The sequence below is a fragment of the Quercus robur genome, chromosome 2 (assembly GCF_932294415.1).
Source record: "Quercus robur chromosome 2, dhQueRobu3.1, whole genome shotgun sequence".
Classification (NCBI taxonomy): domain Eukaryota; kingdom Viridiplantae; phylum Streptophyta; class Magnoliopsida; order Fagales; family Fagaceae; genus Quercus; species Quercus robur.
The window spans coordinates 3,247,093-3,269,289 of NC_065535.1; the positions used below are offsets into that span (position 1 = coordinate 3,247,093).

Consider the following 22,197-nt stretch of genomic DNA (forward strand, 5'->3'; position numbering starts at 1 on the left):
ATTTTCCTTTATTCAAAGTAACAAACGTGTCTACGTGCTGGTCATAGCTAAGTTTTTAAAGACTAATACAAATGGACAACCCAACCAAACAGAGAGAGAAAATGGAAGATCCCTACTGGTTTAGCTATGCTCTGATAATTATTTTCTCCATTTTTCTCAAGCTCTTCATAAAAAACAAGAAATCAGCAACAACAATCAAGAAGAACCTACCTCCAAGCCCACCATCTCTCCCTTTTATTGGTCACCTTCATCTTTTCAAACAACCAATCCAGCGATCTCTACAAACTCTTTCACAAAACTACGGCAACATCTTACTCCTCCGATGTGGTTCACGTACAGTCCTCTTAGTCTCTTCCCCTTCAGCCGCCGAAGACTGTTTCACCACAAACGACGTCGTCTTCGCCAACCGGCCGCGCTTGCTTTCTAGCGATCACTTCAACTACAACTACTCCACAGTTGCTGTAGCTCCCTATGGTGATCTTTGGCGCAACCTTCGCCGTATCATGACGCTTGAGATACTCTCTTCCTCTCGTATCAACGCGTTTTCGAGTGTTAGACAAGAAGAGGTCAAGTTACTACGTGAAAAACTCATCCAAAGTTGTGAGAAAGGCACGAGAAAGATTGATTTGAAGTCTAAGTTTGTGGAGCATTCTTTTAATGTCATGACAATGATGATAGCTGGGAAGAGGTATTTTGGAGAAGACGTGGAAGATGAAGAAGAAGCTAAGAGAATTCGTGGTGTTATTAGGGAATCAGTGGATTTGTGTGGAGCAACAAATATGGGAGATTTTTTACCATTTTTGCAGTGGATGGACTTGCTGGGTGTGGAGAAGAAGATGGTGGGGTTGATGAAAAAGATGGATAGGTTTTTGCAGGAACTGGTTGATGAAAATCGTGGAGCTGGAAGCGAGGCAGAGGTGAAGAAATTGATGATACATAACTTGTTGAAGTTGAGAGAAACAGAGCCAGAGTTTTACACGGACGAAATCATCAAGGGAATTATTATGGTAATTTACAAATCCTATTCTTCTTTAGTTTTTGAAGAATTTTATTGAAACAAATGATTGGTCATATACCGCCCTGTAACACTGGCTTTGGTTCAAATGATCTCTCTGAAAAAATCACAAATTAATACCTTGCTTACTCAAACAGAGCATGATATCTACATTCTTTTGAAATGTCCACACCTTACAGTAAGTTTGTATGGTTAATGTGTATTAGGTAGTGTAATGCTCTTGTTTGTTACGTAGTAAAGTGAAATCAATTGCATTTATTGCCACTCTTGTTTGTTATGTGTTAAAGTGGAATCAATTGTATTCATTGTCACCTCGTTTTGTAACACTATAGTGGCTAAACTTGTTAATAGTTTTGGCATTTTTATTTTTGAAAATACTACAAATTTCTTTGGAGAAGGAAAAATACTACCAAATGATGTATTATAATATAAATCATATAAACTGACGCGTTACAAACAATAAAAAAGCGATTCAAAAGTAGTTCATTATATTTTTGGTGTGATATTAATTGTATGAAATGTCACCTTAGTGAAAACAATATTGATAGCAATTTTAGTATTTAAAAAAAAATATATATATATATATATATATATGGATTTTATTTATTATGTTGCTGATATGCATACTAATTATCTCTCCTACTACCTCAAATTGTAAGCTTTTGCGTAGCAAAATTGGTAGCAGTTACTAACTGGGGTCTTCAGGAATTCAACCCAATTTGTAAATTTGTATATCCAGATAGGACCTGAGCATACCTTTCTTACCCAGCTTACTTTTTACAGGTGTTGCTAGTAGCAGGGATTGATACTTCATCAACTACCTTAGAATGGGCTATGTCACTATTACTCAACCATCCAACTGCAATGGAAAGGGTCAGAGCTGAGATAGATGCTAATGTGGGAGAAGGCCGCCTTTTGGATGAACAAGACTTGCCAAAGCTACATTATCTACAAAATGTAATTAGTGAGACACTCCGATTGTACCCACCTGTTCCTCTTCTTGTGCCACATGAAGCATCTAAAGATTGTGTAGTAGGCAATTATGATGTGCCTCAAGGAGCAATGTTACTGGTCAATGCTTGGGCCATTCATAGAGACCCTAAGGTTTCGGTGAACCCAACAAAGTTTATGCCAGAGAGGTTTGAAGGGAGGGGTGGTGAGGGGTATAGGCTGATTCCATTTGGTGCTGGAAGGAGAGGATGTCCTGGAGTTGCATTAGCTAACCGGGTGATTGGATTGACATTGGGGACTTTGATTCAATCATTTGAGTGGGAAAGAATTGGTGAAGAGGAGGTTGACATGACTGAATATTTAGGTATCACCATGCCCAAGGTCAAGCCTTTGGAGGCAATGTGCAAAGTATGGGAACAAATGCCTGAGCATTCTCCAGTGGATACCATCATCTAAAAGCCCCACAACTAAATCAATTGGACTCGTGAAATCCTGTGATTAAGAATATCCACAAAAAAAATAAAAATAAATAAATAAAAAATTGTGATCACAACTTAGATATAGTTGATTGTATGTGGTGGTGGTGGAGAAAAAGTTACGTGTCTATATAAAAGTGACAAGTAATCACTCATACTTAGTTATTACAAAAATTGTGACACAAAAGTTGTGGTTCTAAAAAAATTTTCATACGAAATTCTCTCAATGCAAATACATCTTATCTACGTAAGTCCATTAATCTAAGACTGACACACTAGTTTTTTAGACAAAAACTGAATTCCTTCTTGCTAATAGTATTTGTATATCAAGAATTGCGGTCAATATTTTCGTAGTACATGTAATTGCAAAATCATATTTTGGGGGCTATGTAGAAGTTAGTCCATAAAGGAACCTAACTAGGTCGGTGGGTTTTAGGTTCTCAAGACTTAAGAGCAGGCTAGAGTTTTTGATCTATTTAATTTATTGTGCTTATAATAGCCTATCAGTCTTATGAATGCACTATGAGCGCGTTCAAAGAATTGGGACTAAGGACTCATTTAGATTGAGGGGAAAGGAGATGGAGTGGAAGTAAAGTAAAATTGGCTAAAAATAATAATAATTTTGGGCAAATTCTACTACCATCCCTCCCCTCAATTCAAATGGATCATTAAGATTTTCATTTCTTTCTTACTTTAGAGGGACAAGGTCCTACTAACAATTTCAAAAACCTAAATCTAATAAGTACTGTCTACCAATCCTTTCCCGTTATGTACTCCAAATTTCCCCCTACATAACTTTTGTTTTCACTTAATTTTTTTTTTTAGTTCTTCTAACCCCAGGGACTAGCTTAATCAATGTTCTTATACGCAACCTGGGATGTGTGAATCATTCAATTCAGTGTTTGCTTATAGTGACTCATTATCTATTTGCCACCTACAATCCATCTACTACAAGGTATGGAGTTTCCAAACTTAAAATCTTTTGTTTCTTTTTAATTTCTTTTTAATTCTGAACACGTGTGGAGGTCTGAAACAACTGGCTATTACTTTTTCTTTTTTTCTTTTTTTTAAATTCTTTCCTGTGACATCTACGTATACAATGAATTCTTCTATAAGTGATGGACCAGACTAACAATAATGTGCTGCCAGAAGCCTGAGCATGATAGTAACTAGTAAGGAACGTTCTGGTGGAAATGGGCCCGAAGCCCATTCAACCACACAACTATTAACTACACTTGTACTGTCATTAATGGGATGGGGGAAAAGAAGAACGAATGCCATCCACATTTTATTAGTAATTTGCATTATTTTAAATCTTAAAGTAGGTTTTCTTCATGTTGTTTTCGTTGGGTTAAAAATGCCATCCACATCTTCAATTTTCCCTAGAAAAATCACTGCACATTTTTCTTTTTAAATTTTTTTTTACCTATTTTAATTTTGATGACCTTAAATTCTTACATTATGTTTGGAACGATTCAAGAAAAGAGAAGAGTAAAGACAAAGGTATTTAAATATACTAAAAAAAAATACTAATGTATACTTATGACTCTTAAAATTTGTGATTGTTTTTATAAATTCATATTTAGAGATGGTTTAAAAATAACTTATTTAACTGAAACTAAAATTTTTTTACTGAAAGTACTGTAAATAAAACTAAAAAGTAACTAAAATAGTTCAATAAAACTATAAAACTTATGAAGAGTATCAAAAAGTACAATGAGACCCATAAATAGTAAAAAAAATATACTAAAAAGTAAAAAAAAACTGACTTTTTAAGCAAATACCAAATACACACTTAAAATATTATAAATTCAAACAAACATGATTATTAAGAAGAAAAGAAAAACAAATAATGGTGAGAAAGTCAAACACATGACTTCTCTTTCCGCTTGTAATTTGTTTAAGATGAAACTCAACTTGTTGCAAATAGTTTTAAAAATAAGAATACACAAAGATCCGAAAAGATTATTAGTTCCTAATTTTTTGGTTTGATTGGAATTCAACTAATGATTGAATCAGTGACGTTATAAATAATTTAATTTATAATTTTAAAAATATATAAAAATAACTCATATTAAATTTTAATTAAAAATATTTATTGAAAGATATCTACAATTTTTAAATAATTTTTATGTAAAGTTTCACATCTTATTTCTTATATAAGAAAATCTGTTGCTTGATTCCTTAACTGTTAATTAAGCTTCACTTAAAAAAAATAAAAAATAAAAAAACCTTCACTGGAAATTAAACCCACCCCCACGGCCCCACCAATTGCCTAACACCTAGTGTTTCTCTTTGGTCTGTCAGCCTACCATCATTACTTGTCTCACTTCCAAGCCTCACCTACTCTCATTTACTTTCATAGTTTCATTTATTCACATCCATCGGAGATTCAAAATACCATCCTCTCATTCCAAATCCAAATCGCTTTTCCTATCTTTTAAATCCTCACAGAATATATATGGCTCTCTCTCTCTCTCTCTCTCTCATAGTTCTTTCTAAGTCCGTTTGGTACATGTGTTTAAATACTTATTTTCAGTTTTCAAATAACATTACATATATTTTCACACTTTTCTATTTACATGTATTTCTAAAAAATACAAACAATGTTATTAAAACGATATTACCAAGCGGGCCTGAAATATCTACTTTTCACCTTTTTGTTAGTTTTTCATTTGGTTGTTACCCTTAAATTTAAGTCCTTTTCAACACCCACTTCGCCTACAAATGAAAATTTCTCCGGTTCTCATTTCCTCACATGACTAGGATTGTTGTGCTATTAATCAAAGACTGAATAAGATGAGAGAGACTAAGAAGTGTTGTCATTTCAATCAATATTGCTGCCTTTTTGGTGTTTTAAGCGAACCACTCCATAACCCATTGAACCGTTCTGGTTCTCAGTTTTTGTGGTTGAACCATCCAGTTCCAGTTAAACTAACCAAATTAGTGCGTATTTTCCTAGCACTAAAATTATATTTCAATTGCGTTTTGGGTTTTGTTAAGGTCTCATGACACTGTTTATGAGATCACCAAACACAACAAAACATAGATTTTTAGGTAAATTTGGGTCTTACAGTACTATTTATACATTTAAAATTATTTTATTACAGTATTTTTAATAATAAAATTTCAATTTTCAATAAATAAGTGATATTCAAATAGACTCTTAGTATCCAGTTGCTAGTTGAACCGATTGAACCTATTGGTCCAATTTGGTTTTTAAAAACATCTTGCAACTAGTTTAGTTGTTACTTGTTACAGACAAATACATAAGTTCAATACCACATAAAATGTAATAACTTTTGTGACAACTGTCTTTATAATTATCTTACCCGTCAAACTAGGATTAGCTGCTTGTCATTTTCACCGACAATTTTTTCTCCCATTCTCGCACGCAAATAATTTCTGAGTACAGGTAGACAACCTAACTAAACATGTGAACAAAGAGAGAAAATGGAAGAAGATCCCTACTGGTTTAGCTTTGCTCTGATAATTATTTTCTCCATCCTTCTCAAGCTCCTCATAAAAAACAAGAAATCAGCAACTATAATTAAGAAAAACCTGCCTCCAAGCCCACCATCACTACCCCTTATTGGTCACCTTCATCTTTTCAAACAACCAATCCAGCGATCTCTACAAACTCTTTCACAAAACTACGGCAACATCTTACTCCTCCGATGTGGTTCCCGTACAGTTCTCTTAGTCTCTTCCCCTTCTGGCGCCGAAGACTGTTTCACCACAAACGACGTCGTCTTCGCCAACCGGCCGCGCTTGCTTGCTAGCGATCACTTCAACTACAACAACTCCACAGTTGCTGTAACTCCCTATGGTGATCTTTGGCGCAACCTTCGCCGTATCATGACGCTTGAGATACTCTCTCCCTCTCGTATCAACGCGTTTTCTAGTGTTAGACAAGAAGAGGTCAAGCTACTACGTGAAAAACTCATCCAAAGTTGTGGTAAAGGTATGATAAAGATTGATTTGAAGTCTAAGTTTGTGGAGCATTCATTTAATGTCATGACAATGATGATAGCTGGGAAGAGGTATTTTGGAGAGGACGTGGAAGATGAAGAGGAAGCAAAAAGAATTCGTGGTGTTATTAGGGAATCAGTGGATTTATGTGGAGCACCAAATATGGGAGATTTTTTGCCATTTTTGCAGTGGATGGATTTACTGGGTGTGGAGAGGAAGATGGTGGGGTTGATGAAAAAGATGGATAGGTTTTTGCAGGAACTGGTTGATGAAAATGGTGGAGCTGGAAGCGAGGTACAGGTGAAGAAATTGATGATACATAACTTGTTGAAGTTGAGAGAAACAGAGCCGGAGTATTACACCGACGAAATCATCAAGGGAATTATTATGGTAATTAACAAATCCTATTCTTATTTGGTTTTTGAAGAGCTTTTTTGAAACAAATGATTGGTCATATACAGCCCTCTTGGCTTTGGTTCAAATGATTTCTCTGAAAAAATCACAAATTAATACCTTCTTACTCAAACAGAGTATGATATCTACATTTTTTTGAAATGTCCACGAGTTAAGTGAAATGATGTGTTGTTCCAGTAGGTAGTGTACAATAATGAGTGCTCTTGTTTATTATTTGTTAAGTGAAATGACCGCATTCATTGTCATGACACTTATGTTATTAAACTTTAGTAGTAGTTTGGGAAGGGAAGGGAAAATACTACAAATTTCATTTGGGAAGGGAAAATACTATAAAATGATGTGTTGTAGCAGATATTATTCTATATAAATCTTATGTTACAAATTATGAAAAGTAATTCAAACAGTTGTTTATATTATATTATTGAAGTGATATTTTACAATAAAATTGATATAAATTTTAGTATTTTTAAAAATATATATGAATTTTGTTTATTATGTAATTGATACACACTAATTACCTCTGCTACTACCTCAAATTGTAAGCTTTTGTGTGGCAAAATTGGTAGCAGTTATTAACTAGGGTCTTTAGGACTTCAACTCCTTCGTAATTTTGTATACCTAGAGATGGTAGGACCTAATCGAGCATACCTCTTTTTAGCTAGTTGACATTTGCATATTTATTTTTGTAGGTGCTGCTAGTAGCAGGGACTGATACTTCATCAACTACCTTAGAAAGGGCTATGTCCCTATTGCTCAACCATCCAACTGCAATGGAAAGGGTCAAAGCTGAGATAGATGCCAATGTGGGACAAGGACGCCTTTTGGATGAACAAGACTTGCCAAAGCTACATTATCTACAAAATGTAATTAGTGAGACACTTCGTTTGTACCCACCTGTTCCTCTTCTTGTGCCACATGAAGCATCTGAAGATTGTGTAGTAGGCAATTTTGATGTGCCTCAAGGGGCAATGTTATTGGTGAATGCTTGGGCCATTCATAGAGACCCTAAGGTTTGGGTGAATCCAACAGAGTTTATGCCAGAAAGGTTTGAAGGGTGGAAAAGTGATGAGGGGTTTAGGCTAATTCCATTTGGTGCTGGAAGGAGAGGATGTCCTGGGGCTGCATTGGCCAACCGAGTGATTGGATTGACATTAGGGACTTTGATTCAATCATTTGAGTGGGAAAGGATTGGGGAAGAGGAGGTCGACATGACTGAATATTTGGGCCTCACCATGCCCAAGGTCAAGCCTTTGGAGGCAATGTGCAAAGTAAGGGAACTAATGCCTCAGCATTCTCCAGTGGATGCCATTATCTAAAAGTCCCCCCAACTAAGTCAATTGGACTTGTGAAATCCTATATATGATTAAGAATATCCACACCAAAAAAAAAAAAGTGACTACAACTTAGATGTAGTTGATTGAATGTGGTGATGGTAGTCAAAAAAAAAGTTATGAGTTTATGTAAAAGTGACAAGTAGTCACTCACATTTAGTTGTTGCAAAAATTTTGGCACAAAATTTGTGGTTCTAAAAAAGTTTTATACAAATCTCTATCTCTCTCTCTCTCTCTCAATGCAAATACTAGCTTTTTATCTGCGAAGTCCATTAATCAAAGACTGAACACACTAGTTTTTAAAACAAAAACTGAATTCCATGTTGCCAATAGTATTTGTATGGCAAGAATTGTGGTCTTTGTAGTTCATAGCAATATATTCATCTAGTGCATGTAATTGCTAAATCATATTCGACCGAGGAAGGTTTAAGTTCAAAATGGTTGCGTCCTGGGCCTCTAGGCTATGTAGAAGTTAGTCCATAAACAAACCTAACTAGGACAGTGAGTTTTAGGTTGTTAAGACTTAAGAGTGGGCTAGAGTTTTTGGTCTACTTGATGTATTAAGCCCATATGTAATAGACAGTTAGTCTTATGAATGCACTATTAGCGAGTTCAAAGACTTGGGAGCATAAAGTGTAATTTTAAGGAGTGGGTTTAGTAGTTCTTAAGATCTCATAAATTATGATATCAATGAAATTTTAGGTCTAAAATCTCTTTCCAGCATCTTCAGGTCACCTCCAAAAGATTCATCCCTATAATAATCCGACATATATGGGACAAGGCACATACCTAAAGGAATAATCAAATAATCAAAAATGTTTGAATGCCTTGTTTGTAAATTAAAAAAAAAAAAGTATTTAACCTTTTTTTTTTTTTCTTCTCTCTTCAAACAAAGCCCAAAGTATTCATAAATTGCTCCATTCATTTATTACCCCACTCATGCAAATAGATGTTATTGACTAAATCGAAACAAGAAATATATATTATCATAAAGAACTATATTTTTAAAATGATATAAAATAATAACAACGTAGACTTGTCCGCTCCATGGAAACCATCTGAGACCAATGATCTCTATCTAGAAATGAGAAACTCTATAATAAGTAACTTCTCAGTCTTCAGATAGCGTTTGGGCGACAGAGAAGCATTTTTTGTTTTTCAAAGGCAGTGTTGATGCTTCATATATCAAAGCCACGGTCAGATCAGATGCTCAAATGCCTAACAGCTAGCCAGCTTGAAACTTTAAACCTTGAGATTTGGAATTATCATTTATAAACCCCTTTAAAATTGTACCGTTCCCTGATCAAAAAATAAAATATTGTTATGTTGACTAACATTGTACCGTTCCTAATCTGTTCAATGGTCGATAAATAGTTAAAATATTTTAATGGTATAAATCATGGTTTTTAAAGATATTGTTAGGTTGACTAATGTACAAATTTATTAAAATATTATAAATGATAAGAAAATATCTATTTAAAATCCATATTAAACTGTAAAAAATACATTTTATTTTTCGTAGTGTCCGAAAACTTGAATTCCTTTAAATGGTTAGTCAAGGTTATTAATTTTTATGCACTAATTTTTATTTATTTTATATTAATTAATTATTACGTTATTACGGTTCGATCTCGGTTCGACTTCAAAAATCTTAAACATTTCTTTTTATGGTTCAATGAATGGTCCGGATCTGAAAATCTTATTATGCAAAGCACTTTGGTATTGGCATATGAGAATTGTCCGAATCTCCTTTGTTATTTGGTTGATTATGAGAACAAATAAGAATTTTATAAGAACAATATAGTATGTAAACTAAATTTATTTGTAGACTTTCATGCTTAAACCATAGTCAAATATTCTTGAAATTTTACGGAACTTTATCCTAATTAATTTCCTATATTTCAAAAATATCCTTGTCAAACCTAATTAATTAACCTGAATTAATTTCCTGGAAGATGTAATGTTCATCCTATTCCAAAATTTATTCTGAATCAACTTTGTTGTAGATCGGGTTAAGCAGAAACTAGCTAGGTGGAAGGAAAATTTATTGTCCGTGGCTGGTAGGGTTGTTCTTATCCAATCCTCCCTATCCACGGTTCCCGCATATGTCATGCAGTGTGCCCAATTACCTAGGAAAGTTTTGGAGGGCATTGATAGAGTTAATCAGAATTTTCTGTGGGGCTCAACTGAAACGTCTAAGAAAATGCATTGGATTGGATGGGAGAAGGTAACTAAACCCAAAAAACAGGGGGGGTCTAGGACTCCAAACAATTAAGGGGAGGAATACTTCCCTCTTGGCCAAACTGAATTGGCGCTTCAACACTGAGACAGAGGCTCTATGGACTCGAGTTCTCAAGAAAAAGTATTGCAATCCTCGTAAGCTAAGTTCTAGCAACAGTGAAAAACTCCCCTGCTCCCGAGTTTGAACAGCCATAAAGAAGGGGAAGGATGTTTTCCAAAGAGGTGCTATGTGGACTGTTGGAAGAGAAAGTAATCTTAGCTTCTGGTTTGACAGATGGTTAGATTAGGGACCCCTTCGAAGGGAATGCAAGGTCCCCTAACTAGAGAGGAACATTAGTTAGAATTTCAAGAAGTAGTGTCGAAAGGTGGCTGGAAATGGGTGCTATATCCATGGTTCTACCTCAAGATGTTGTTTTGGGTGTCCAAGCAACTCCTGTTGCCATTGCCCTGAGAAGTAAGGATATGCTTGCGTGGGTAGGGACTCTTAATGGATTATTCAGCATACACGGTGCTTATGCACTAGCCGTGGGGCTTGAAACTCTCCAATCTTTAAAGGGCAGTGGATCTAGAAGACTATCATACTTCCAAAAATTCAATTATTTTTGTGGAAATGCTATCATTATAGTATTGGAGTTAAATCCTGTTTATATGCTAGAAGGGTGGGCACAGACACCTATTGTCCACTATGTCAGCAAGCTGTTGAAACTATCATCCATGCCCTCCGTGACTGCACAGTTGTTAAACCAATTTGGCATCAATTAAATGCAGAGGCGTTGGATTCATCTTTCTTCAGGAGTGAGCTATTAGAGAGGCTGGAAAAAAAAGGCAGGGAAAACCATGCAATCCCCCAAAGTCCTATTCCTTGGAGATACACCTTCCTTTTTGCCATATGGGTAATTTGGCTGAAGCGTAATCACAGTGCAGCAGCGGAGATTAGACATAGAACTCTAGAGTTTTACCTATATGGCTTAGGTCCAAGAAATTCACCCAGACTGATCGAGAAGCACATAAGGTGGGAGAGGCCGATTCAAGGTTGGATGAAGTTGAACACCGACGGTTCTTCATTAGGAAATCCTAGGATTGCAAGGGGTGGTGGTGTTGTTCAAGATGAGTATGCAAATTGGATTGTTGGTTTCTCGAGGAAAATTGGGAGAACTACTAGTTATGTAGCAGAGCTGTGGGCTCTTCGGGATGGGCTCAATTTATGCTTAGCAAAAAGTTTTCTTGTTGTGGAAGTAGAGTTAGATGCTAAGTGTATTATTGATGCTCTATCAAGCCCCACCCATTCTAATGTGAGCCAATCTGCCCTATTGGATGATTGCAGGCAATTAAGCTCCAGGTTCAGACATATTCGCTTTAATCATTGCTATCGAGAAGCAAATCAATGCGCAAATGGCCTGGCCAGGAAGGGTGCTGCCCAAAGTGATGATTTTATTCTGTTTAATAGTCCGCCTGTGGACTTGGAGACTAGTTTTAATTTTGATTTGAATGGTCTATATTCTATGAGACATTGCTCGATAACCTTGATTTGAATGGTCTATATTGAGTGGAGTTGTAGCAATAGGCTATAAACAATTAAGTTTGTTGCTAAATTTGGTTGATTGGATCTTAAATTACTCAGCTGTCAAATTATTATTATTATTTTTTGTTTTATTAATTTAAACTTTTCCAACAAGAATTATGCTCATTTTATATCAAATAGTAATAAACTTCCATTCTTTGTCTAAGTCTCACCGTCCAAAATATTCCAATCCTTTCTCAGTTTTGTCTTGTTATAACATTTTGGGTAAGACTAACATTTTCTATTGTCAATAATAGTTGGGTTTGACGAAAGTTGTGGCTAAAATTTTAGATTTTATTCGGATCTAGATCTAGAGGATCTTTGGATCCTCACTAAAATCTCTCTCGCGATGGCTTCTTATGCTTTACTTTTTAAACGATTAGAAGCACTGACAACTTTCACTCATTAGCCTATACAGGTGGAGTTTGCTTTAACTTTTTGAAATTAGGCTTTTAAAAAAAATGAGGTTTTCAAAAAGTGCGTATAAAATTGGTTTTTTGAAAATGTTAAATGTTTGGTAAAAGTTACTAAAAAGTATTTTTTGAAAAAGTTAGATGTTTGGCTAACACTTATAAAAGTAGAGTTTGAGTGATAAATTACTAAAAAAGACAAAATGTGTATATATATATATATATATATATATATATAAAGGAGTTTATTTCATACTTAGTATAAATTTCTTCTTAATAATAATAATAATAATAATAATTACTTTATGTTAATAATAAATGACACTCTTAATAAAAGATTTTGTAAAAAAGTATTTGGCTCTACCATTTTTTTTTTTTTTAAATGTTATGTTCACAATATTTTCACAATATTGTGAACTGGCATTACTCAAATATATTCTACTCTTTTAATACATTTATTGGCAAGTTGCATCCACACCCAACCCATTTCCCTTTTCTTTTTCTTTTTCTTTTTATTCCTTCCGATTTTCCTCAGTCACAAGAGCCAACCCTATACCTTTTGTCTTCTTTCTTTTTCTCCTTTCTCTACTTTCCTCCACACATTCAGCCACACAGCCCACACCCACGCAATTCTTCACCTCAATCTTCTTTATTCTTTTCTTTTTTCTCTAAATTCAACCACTCACGAATGGGAAGATTCACCTAAGGTAATTTCTCTTAATTTCACCAAAAATCTTCAATACCTCTATCTCTTCGTAACCCCAAAACCAAATGGGAATTGAAGTCAGATTGATGCATTAGAACTCCTCCTCGTTACTCAGCCTCAGCCATGTCGAAAGATTCAAATCAGGCTGTTGAGAGTGAGATTGGCAGTAGAGGTTTCAGCATATTGTAGCTATTATTTTCTGTGTTTGTCTTTTCGGTTTTCAATGTATTTTGTGGTTAGTGAGATGAGGGTAATTTGAGTCATTCATTGCATTTCCAACGGCAATATTGATTTAAAGCGCTTTTGCTTTTGTAAACGCTCCTCAAACCTGTCCGCACGTTTTGACTCAATTCTTTACATTTCAAAACACAACTTTTTTGAGAAAGCAAGTTTTGAAACATTATCAAACGTCTTTTTGGTCTCAAAAAGCGCTTTTTGCTGTTTGAAAGTGCAAACAAACGGGCACATATACAAATTAGCGTATTACCCATGAGTTCATGACGAAAGTACCATATAAAAATGGGCCTACGAAATGACCATGATCAGGTTTTGGGAAAAAAAGAACATTTCTAAACTTATATTTGTTAAATTTTAAATCCAAAATCCATTATTAATTATGTATTTCATTATAAATCCATCGTATTTATATATATTTTTTTTTAAACTCAAAATGATATTAGACATATTCATTTATTATTACCATGAATTAAGTTGAATGAACCACCGAGGACAGGATAACCTAAATTCGAAATCATAAAAACTTATTACAGCACAATGAGACTCTTAATTCCATTCAGAATATAATTACAGCAGATATGAACTCTCAGCTTTCAGCTCAGTTTATGGCATGGGAAGTAAAGGAAGCGATTAAACAGATGGCTCCGCTAAAAGCTCCAGGCCCTGACGGTATGCCCCCTCTATTTTTTCAAAATTATTGGAACCTAGTAGGGAATGATGTTACTTTGGATGTCCTCAGTTTTCTAAACTCGGCTACTTATATTTTAAAAAATCTCCCATATTTGTTGCTCCACACAAATCCACTGATTCCCTAATAACACCACGAATTCTCTTAGCTTCTTCTTCATCTTCCACGTCTTCTCCAAAATACCTCTTCCCAGCTATCATCATTGTCATGACATTAAAAGAATGCTCCACAAACTTAGACTTCAAATCAATCTTTCTCGTGCCTTTCTCACAACTTTGGATGAGTTTTTCACGTAGTAACTTGACCTCTTCTTGTCTAACACTCGAAAACGCGTTGATACGAGAGGAAGAGAGTATCTCAAGCGTCATGATACGGCGAAGGTTGCGCCAAAGATCACCATAGGGAGCTACAGCAACTGTGGAGTAGTTGTAGTTGAAGTTTTTAAAAACTGTGGAGTAGTTGATGTTACTTATATTTTCTAACTCTCAATGGATAAAATTTTTAAAATTGTGGTTTTTTTTTTTTTTTTCAATAAATCTCTTGAGGCATTTGAGATAACAAATTATATAGTTATGAGTTGTTAGTTTTTATTTATTCATTATTATTCACTACTTTACCACAAACCCTTTTTTTAAAATTTTTTTAAAATGAAAGATGTAGGGCCAGGAAGCTTATGATCTGACCCACGCTCTATCCGAGTTCAGGGCCTGTGCCGAGGAGGTAGTGTGCCGAGGACGAGTGATCAAAGGCCAAGGGGTTAAGGGGAACAGCAGAGGACGACCCTGTCCTCGGCACTCCAAGGCTTTGATGAGAAGAGCAACGTCATAGTAAAGGCCATCCCCAAATAGTCCCCCGAAGGGGATGTGAGTGGAATAGGGCCCACATGGAGGTACGGTGCAAAGTAGATTCAAGGAAAACACGTCCCCTCCGCATTAAATGCACCGGCCAACGTCCTGATCATGATTAATGAGAAAAGACGCTTGGACGGTGTAACTTTGATCCTCGCGACTAAAAAGAAAAGTAAGAGGGGACAGCTGATGGGACAGAAGTAAGCACCTGCCTGACCAACAAGTGGAGGGTTAGGATCAACTAAGAAGGACTATATAACGTAAAAGTTAGTACGCGCCAAAGGGGCTGGGAAAAATGGCCAAAAACCAGAACATCTCAGCCCGCCTCCAGGAGAAAGACTCCAGGGGCGAAGACGACTTAACCATGTATGGATATCACGAAAAACCCACCACCTAGTGACCAAGGCCTAACCTTTCAAACCCATGTTCTACAAATGATATTGTTTGGGCCTTTTACGTGCGAACCCAACATTGCTACGGTTCGTTACGAATCGTGTCCTTACAAAAGAAAAATACTACATTTACAATATTTTCATAACAAATCACATTTGGTAAGTTGAATTACTTTTTTACCTATTTATAACAACTAGTAATAACAAACTATTTAAAATTTATTATAAAAATATTATAAAAATATTATATACTTAGCCTCCCTCCAAAAATATCATAACTTTTTTTGTAATTATCATTAACCCAATTTTCCACCACATCGGACCCACCACTTTTCACAACCCATTGTTTCCACCACACACAGTCCACTATGACTACAAACTAATTCTCCACCACATACCAAAATTTAAAGAATAAAAAATATCGTATCTCAAACTCAAAGTCAAAGACTCAAACAGAGAGGATTTCAGGAAAAAAAAAAAAAACAAAGTGAGAGGAAGACCAGGCGACGATGATGGCGAGGAAGACGATCATGGAGATCGGGTGCCAGAGGAGGCTGAGGAAGAGGATGAGGAGCGTGATGAGCGAGTAGCTAATGCAGTACAGAGGGGTCTTTCTCCACAACCGATTTGCTCCGCCTCCACAGTCGCTTGTCCTCCTCCCTACTGCCAACAAAATGTGGTTTTTTGCTTTTATTGTTCGGATTTCATTAGGCTTATGAGAAAGATTTATTTTGTGTTTTAAATCTTTCGATTGGGTTTTGTGATTTTTTTTTTTTTTTTTTTGATATGTGTTTTTTGTTTTGATTGTGGTATGTTTTAGTTTGTAACCGATGAGACAGAGAAGCGCGAGAGAGTGAAGAACGAAAGAGAAAGGGGTGAGAGAGAAAGAATTATTATTTTATTCCACCCGTGATTATTTTAAGAATGAAATATATTTGGAGTTGCTACAGTAATTGTTTCAGTGCTATTACTGTAGCAAATCTATAAAAAAAAAAAATTGGAGATGGAGAGGTTGTTGGAGAGGTTTTTTTGTGTGTTTACTTTCCGTAATTGGCTTTAAAGAGCTTATTGGAGATGCTCTAAGCCATAACGGACTCAATTTAGATTTGAATTTTCCTTTATTCAAAGTAACAAAAGTGTCTATGTGCTGGCCAGACTAATTCAAATAGACTACCAAACCAAACAGAGAGAGAAAATGGAAGATCCCTACTGGTTTAGCTTTGCTCTGATAATTATTTTCTCCATTTTTCTCAAGCTCTTCATAAAAAACAAGAAATCAGCAACAACAATCAAGAAGAACCTACCTCCAAGCCCACCATCTCTCCCTTTTATTGGTCACCTTCATCTTTTCAAACAACCAATCCAGCGATCTCTACAAACTCTTTCACAAAACTACGGCAACATCTTACTCCTCCGATGTGGTTCCCGTACAGTCCTCTTAGTCTCTTCCCCTTCAGCCGCCGAAGACTGTTTCACCACAAACGACGTCGTCTTCGCCAACCGTCCGCGCTCGCTTGCCAACGATCACTTCACCTACAACTACTCCGTTGTATCTGTAGCTCCCTATGGTGATCTTTGGCGCAACCTTCGCCGTATCTTGACGCTTGAGATACTCTCTTCCTCTCGTATCAACGCGTTTTCGAGTGTTAGACAAGAAGAGGTCAAGTTACTACGTGAAAAGCTCATGCAAAGTTGTGGGAAAGCCACGAGAAAGATTGATTTGAAGTCTAAGTTTGTGGAGCTTTCTTTCAATGCCATGACAATGATGATAGCTGGGAAGAGGTATTTTGGAGAGGATGTGGAAGATGAAGAGGAAGCTAAGAGAATTCGTGGTGTTATTAGGGAATTGGTGGATTTGTGTGCAGCAACAAATATGGGAGATTTTTTACCTTTTTTGCAGTGGATGGATTTGCTGCGTGTGGAGAAGAAGATGGTGGGGTTGATGAAAAAGATGGATAGGTTTTTGCAGGAACTGGTTGATGAAAATCGTGGACCTGGAAGGGAGGCAGAGGTGAAGAAATTGATGATACATAACTTGTTGAAGTTGAGAGAAACAGAGCCAGAGTTTTACACGGACGAAATCATCAAGGGAATTATTATGGTAATTTACAAATCCTATTCTTCTTTGGTTTTTGAAGAATTGTATTGAAACAAATGATTAGTCATATACAGCCCTGTTACACTGGCTTTGGTTCAAATGATTTCTTTGAAAAAATCACAAATTAATACCTTGCTTACTCAAACAGAGCATGATATCTACATTCTTTTGAAATGTCAACACGTTACAGTAAATTTGTATGGTTTATGTGTATTAGGTAGTGTAATGCTCGTTTCTCAAAAAAAAAAGGGAGGTGGTGTAATGCTCTTGTTTGTTATGTGGTAAATGAAGTCAATTGCATTTATTGACACCCTTGTTTGTTATGCGTTATAAAGTGGAATCATTGTATTTATTGTCACCTCTTTGTAACACTTTTGTAGCTAAACTTGTTAATAGTTTCAGCATTTTTATTTTTGAAAATACTACAAATTTCTTTTAGGAAGGAAAAATACTACAAAATGTTGTGTTATAATATAAATTATTCTATATAAATGATAAATCTTATAAAGTGACACGTTACAAACAATAAAAAAGTAATTCAAATAGGACTTGAGCATAACTTTCTTACTCAGCATACTTTTGCAGGTGCTGCTAGTAGCAGGGATTGATACTTCATCAACTACCTTAGAATGGGCTATGTCACTATTGCTCAACCATCCAACTGCAATGGAAAGGGTCCGAGCTGAAATAGATGCTAATGTGGGACAAGGCCACCTTTTGGATGAACAAGACTTTCCAAAGCTACATTACCTACAAAATGTAATTAGTGAGACACTCCGTTTGTACCCACCTGTTCCTCTTCTTGTGCCACGTGAAGCATCTGAAGATTGTGTAGTAGGCAATTATGATGTGCCTCAAGGAGCAATGTTACTAGTCAATGCCTGGGCCATTCATAGAGACCCTAAGGTTTGGGAGAACCCAACAAAGTTTATGCCAGAGAGGTTTGAAGGGTGGAGTGGTGAGGGGTATAGCCTAATTCCATTTGGTGCTGGAAGGAGAGGATGTCCTGGGGTTGCATTAGCCAATCGGGTGATTGGATTGGCATTGGGGACTTTGATTCAATCATTTGAATGGGAAAGAATCGGTGAAGAGGAGGTTGACATGACTGAATATTTGGGCCTCACCATGCTCAAGGCCAAGCCTTTGGAGGCAATGTGCAAAGTAAGGGAACCAATGCATCAGCATTCTCCGGTGGATGCCATCATCTAAAAGTCCCCAAATAAATCAACTGGACTCATGAAATGCTATGATTAAGAATATCCACACACCCAAAAAAAAAAAAATCTATGACCATAGCTTAGATGTAGTTGATTGTATGTACTGGTAGTAGAGAAAAAGTTATAAGTATGTGTAAAAGTGACAAAATAGTCCCTCACACTTAGTTGTTACAAAAATTGTGATACAAAAGTTGTGGTAGTAAAAAAATTCCATATGAAATTCTCTCAATGCAAATACTTCTTCTATGTGTAAGTCCATTAATAAAAGACTGACACACTAGTTTTTAAGACAAAAATTGAATTTCTTATTGCCAATAGTATTTGTATATCAAGAACTGCAGTCAATATTTTCATGGTACATGTAATTGCGAAATCATATTTTTTGGGGGCTATGTTGCTGCTAGTCCATAAAGGAACCTAATTAGGAGGGTGAGTTTTAGATTGTCAAGACTTAAGAGTGGGCTGGACTTTTCAGTCTATTTGATTTATTTAGCCCATAATAGACTATCAGTCTTTTTGAGAAACATTATAGACTATCAGTCTTATAAATGCATAAGCGTGTTCAAAGATTTGGTACAAAGGACTCATTTGGATTGAGGGAAGAGGAGAGGAAGTGGAAGGAAGTAGAGTGGAATTAGTTAAAAAAAAAGAAGAAGATAATTTTGGGCAAATTCTTCTCCCATCCCTCCCCCTCAATCCAAACAAATCATTTAAGAGTTTCATTTCTTTCTTACTTTAATTAGAAGGACAGGGTCCTATAACAATTCCAAAAACCTAAATCTAAGAAGTACTGTCTTTCCTATTATGCACTCCAAATTTCCGCTCTACATTACTTTTGTTTTCACTTAATTTCTTATTTTTAGTTTTCTAACTCCAAGGACTAGCTTAATCAATGTTCTTATAGACTTATATGCAACTTGGGATGCATATGAGTCATTCAATTCAGTTTTTGCTTATTGTGACTCATTATCTATTATTGCCACCTACAAGGTATGGAGTGGAGTTTCCAAACTTAAAAACTTTTGTTTCTTTTTAATTCTGAACACGTGTGGAGGTCTGAAACAACTGGCTAGTACCCTTTTTTTTTTTTTTTTTTTTTTTTTTTTTTTTTTTTTTTTTTAACTCTTTCCTGTGACATCTTCTTTTTATGTTTATTTATTTGTCTGTGGGCTGTGACATATACAATGAATTCTTCTAAGTGATGGACCAGACAAACAATAAATTGGACCTCGGTTGCTTTTGAGATATGGGGAGAAAAGTAAGCTTCTTTTTATTTCTTTACTATTTATGAATTGCATTATAATTTTTGATATTATTCATATATTTTAGCTAACTTTTAGTTCTATCTACAATATTTTCAATAAATAAGTCCCCTTATCTTAATAAGTGGGGACACAGAGTAATGAGCTGCCTGAAGCATGCTAGTAAGGAACATTTTGGTGGAAATGGGCCCGAAGCCTATTCAACCACACAACTTTTAACTACACTTGTACTGTAATTAATGGGAGGGGCAAAAGAAGGGAAAATTATTAGGTACTTTCAGAGTACCATAAATGCGTATTTTTTCCTCTCACATGAATGATAGGTCCCACTAATACTTCTAGAGTACCATAAATGCGTACTCCCCATCTCACATGAATGGTAGGTCCCACCATGAATTTAATTAGTAGGATCCACCATTCATGTGAGAGGGGGAAGTACGCATTTATGGTACTCCGGGAGTACACAATAATTTCCCGAAAAGAAGAACGAATGCTATCCACATTTTATTAGTAATTTAGACCCATTTGCTAATATTATTCTAGTAATATTGTTTGTATTTTTTAGAAATACGTGTGAGTGGAAAAATATGTGAAAATACGTATAATATTATTTAAACACTGAAAACTATTGTTTAAACAACGGTAACAAATGGGTCCTTTGTAGTATCTTAAATCTTAAAGTAGGTTTTGTTCATGTTGTTTTCGATGGGTTAAAAATGCCATCCACATTTTCAATTTTCCCTAGAAAAATCATTGCACATTTTTCTTTTTAATTTTTTTTTTACCTATTTTAATTTTGATGACCTTGAATTATTACATTATGTTTGAAACAAATGGAAAAGAGAGGAGAGTAAAGACAAAGGCATTTAAATATACTAAAATAAAATACTAATGTATACTTATGACTCTTAAAATTTGAAATTGTTTTTATAAATTCATATTGAAAATATTATAAATTTAAACAAATATGATTATTAAGAAGAAAAGAAAAACAAATAATGGTGAGAAAGTCAAATACATGACTTCTTTTTTTGCTTGTAATTTGTTTAAGATGAGACTCAACTTGTTGCAAATAGTTTTAAAAATCAGAATGGACAAATAGCCGAAAAGATTATTGGTTCCTAATTTTCTGGTCTGATCAGAGTTTGATCAATAGTCAAACTGATGACGTTATAAATAATTTAATTTATAATTTTAAAAATATATAAAAGTAATTCATATTAAGTTTATAATTAAAAATATTTATTGAAAGATATCTACAATTTTTAAATAATTTTTATGTAAAGTTTCACATCTTATTTCTTATATAAGAAAATCTGTTGCTTGATTCTTAAAACAATAAACTTAACTGTTAATTAAGCTTCCCTTAAAAAAAAAAAAAAAAAAAAACAAAACAAAAACAAAAACTTCACTTGAAATTTAGGTCCACCCCCACGGCCCCACCAATTACCTAACACCTACTATTTCCTCTTTGGTCTGTCGACCTACCATCATTTACTCTTTTCTCACTCCCAAGTATCACCTACCCTCCTTTACATTCTTTTTTTTTTTTTTTTTTTTTTGGGTTAGGTAAGTGCGGGGATTGAACCCCGAGCAACAAATTACTACAGAACTCGGGTACCAAGTACCAACTCGCCTAGAGGGACGGTGCTTCCTTTACTTTCATTTATTCACATCCATCAGAGGTTCAAAATACTATCCTCTAATTCCAAATCCAAATTGCTTTTCCTCTGTCTTTTAAATCCTCACAGAATATATTCAGCTTCGACGCCTCTCTCGCTCTCTCTCTGTGCACGCATGGTTCTTCCCCAATATTTACTTTTTCATCTTTTTGTTAGTTTTTTATTTGATTGTCAACCTTAAATTTAAGTTTTTTCCAATACCCACTTCACCCACAAATGAAATTTTCTCCAGTTCTCATTTCCTCACAGATTGAATGTTATTGTGCTATTAATCATAGACTGGATAAGATGAGAGAGACTAAGAAGTGGTGCCATTTCAATCAAAATTGCTGCGTTTTTGGTTTTTAAGCAAACCACTCCATAACCAGTTGAACCATTCTGTTTCTCAGTTTTTGTGGTTGAAGTTCCGGTTAAACTAATTGACGGGAATGACGACTCTACATCCCACTGACGAAGATAACATTACTGACGGAAGAATCATCCATGACGAAGTGATCAGAAAGGTCGAAGGAAGCCATCATCACTGACGAGGCAGAGAGTTATTCAATGCGATCAATCAATGATTCGAGCAGTTACCAAATCAACCAAGAAGACCGTTGGAAGACCTATTAAAAGTCTCATTACTGGCCAGGTGCGTTACAGAAGAAAGCATTAACAGCCTCAACGGCTAGCCCTTATGGGTTCAGGTATAAAACT

The 22,197-nt window shown here is 35.3% G+C and overlaps 2 protein-coding genes and 1 long non-coding RNA gene across 5 annotated transcripts in view; 2 read left to right on the forward strand and 1 right to left on the reverse strand.

The window, feature by feature from the left end:
• LOC126709726 (cytochrome P450 81Q32-like) lies at nt 1-8,373 on the forward strand. The gene is made up of 3 exons (XM_050410062.1): nt 1-1,007; nt 1,799-2,119; nt 7,839-8,373. Exons 1-3 carry the CDS (start codon nt 72-74, stop codon nt 8,142-8,144), a joined length of 1,563 nt encoding a protein of 520 aa, XP_050266019.1. The 5' UTR covers nt 1-71; the 3' UTR covers nt 8,145-8,373.
• Nucleotides 816-17,381, reverse strand: LOC126709756 (uncharacterized). The gene is made up of 2 exons (XR_007649477.1): nt 17,237-17,381; nt 816-900 (listed from the first exon to the last, which is right to left on the reverse strand). It is a non-coding gene; the product is annotated as an uncharacterized LOC126709756 (long non-coding RNA).
• The window catches only part of LOC126709736 (cytochrome P450 81Q32-like), a 23,745-nt gene continuing 17,185 nt past the window's right edge, over nt 15,638-22,197 (forward strand). The window contains exons 1-3 of one of the 3 annotated variants that reach the window (XM_050410080.1): nt 15,638-15,918; nt 16,063-16,116; nt 16,392-17,201. In XM_050410080.1, the coding sequence (XP_050266037.1) occupies nt 16,438-17,201 (764 nt within the window). In that variant the 5' untranslated portion in view covers nt 15,638-15,918; nt 16,063-16,116; nt 16,392-16,437. Of the gene's footprint in view, nt 17,344-17,925; nt 18,787-22,197 lie in introns of those variants that run through there. The other 2 variants (XM_050410072.1, XM_050410087.1) reach the window with 2 other exon arrangements.

Coding starts and splice junctions, on each gene's coding strand:
- LOC126709726 (XM_050410062.1), top strand. CDS start 72: ATGGACAACCCAACCAAACAGAGAGAGAAAATGGAAGATCCCTACTGG. Junction 1,008..1,798: donor TCATCAAGGGAATTATTATG/GTAATTTACAAA, acceptor TACTTTTTACAG/GTGTTGCTAGTAGCAGGGAT. Junction 2,120..7,838: donor CCATTCATAGAGACCCTAAG/GTTTCGGTGAAC, acceptor AGAGACCCTAAG/GTTTGGGTGAATCCAACAGA.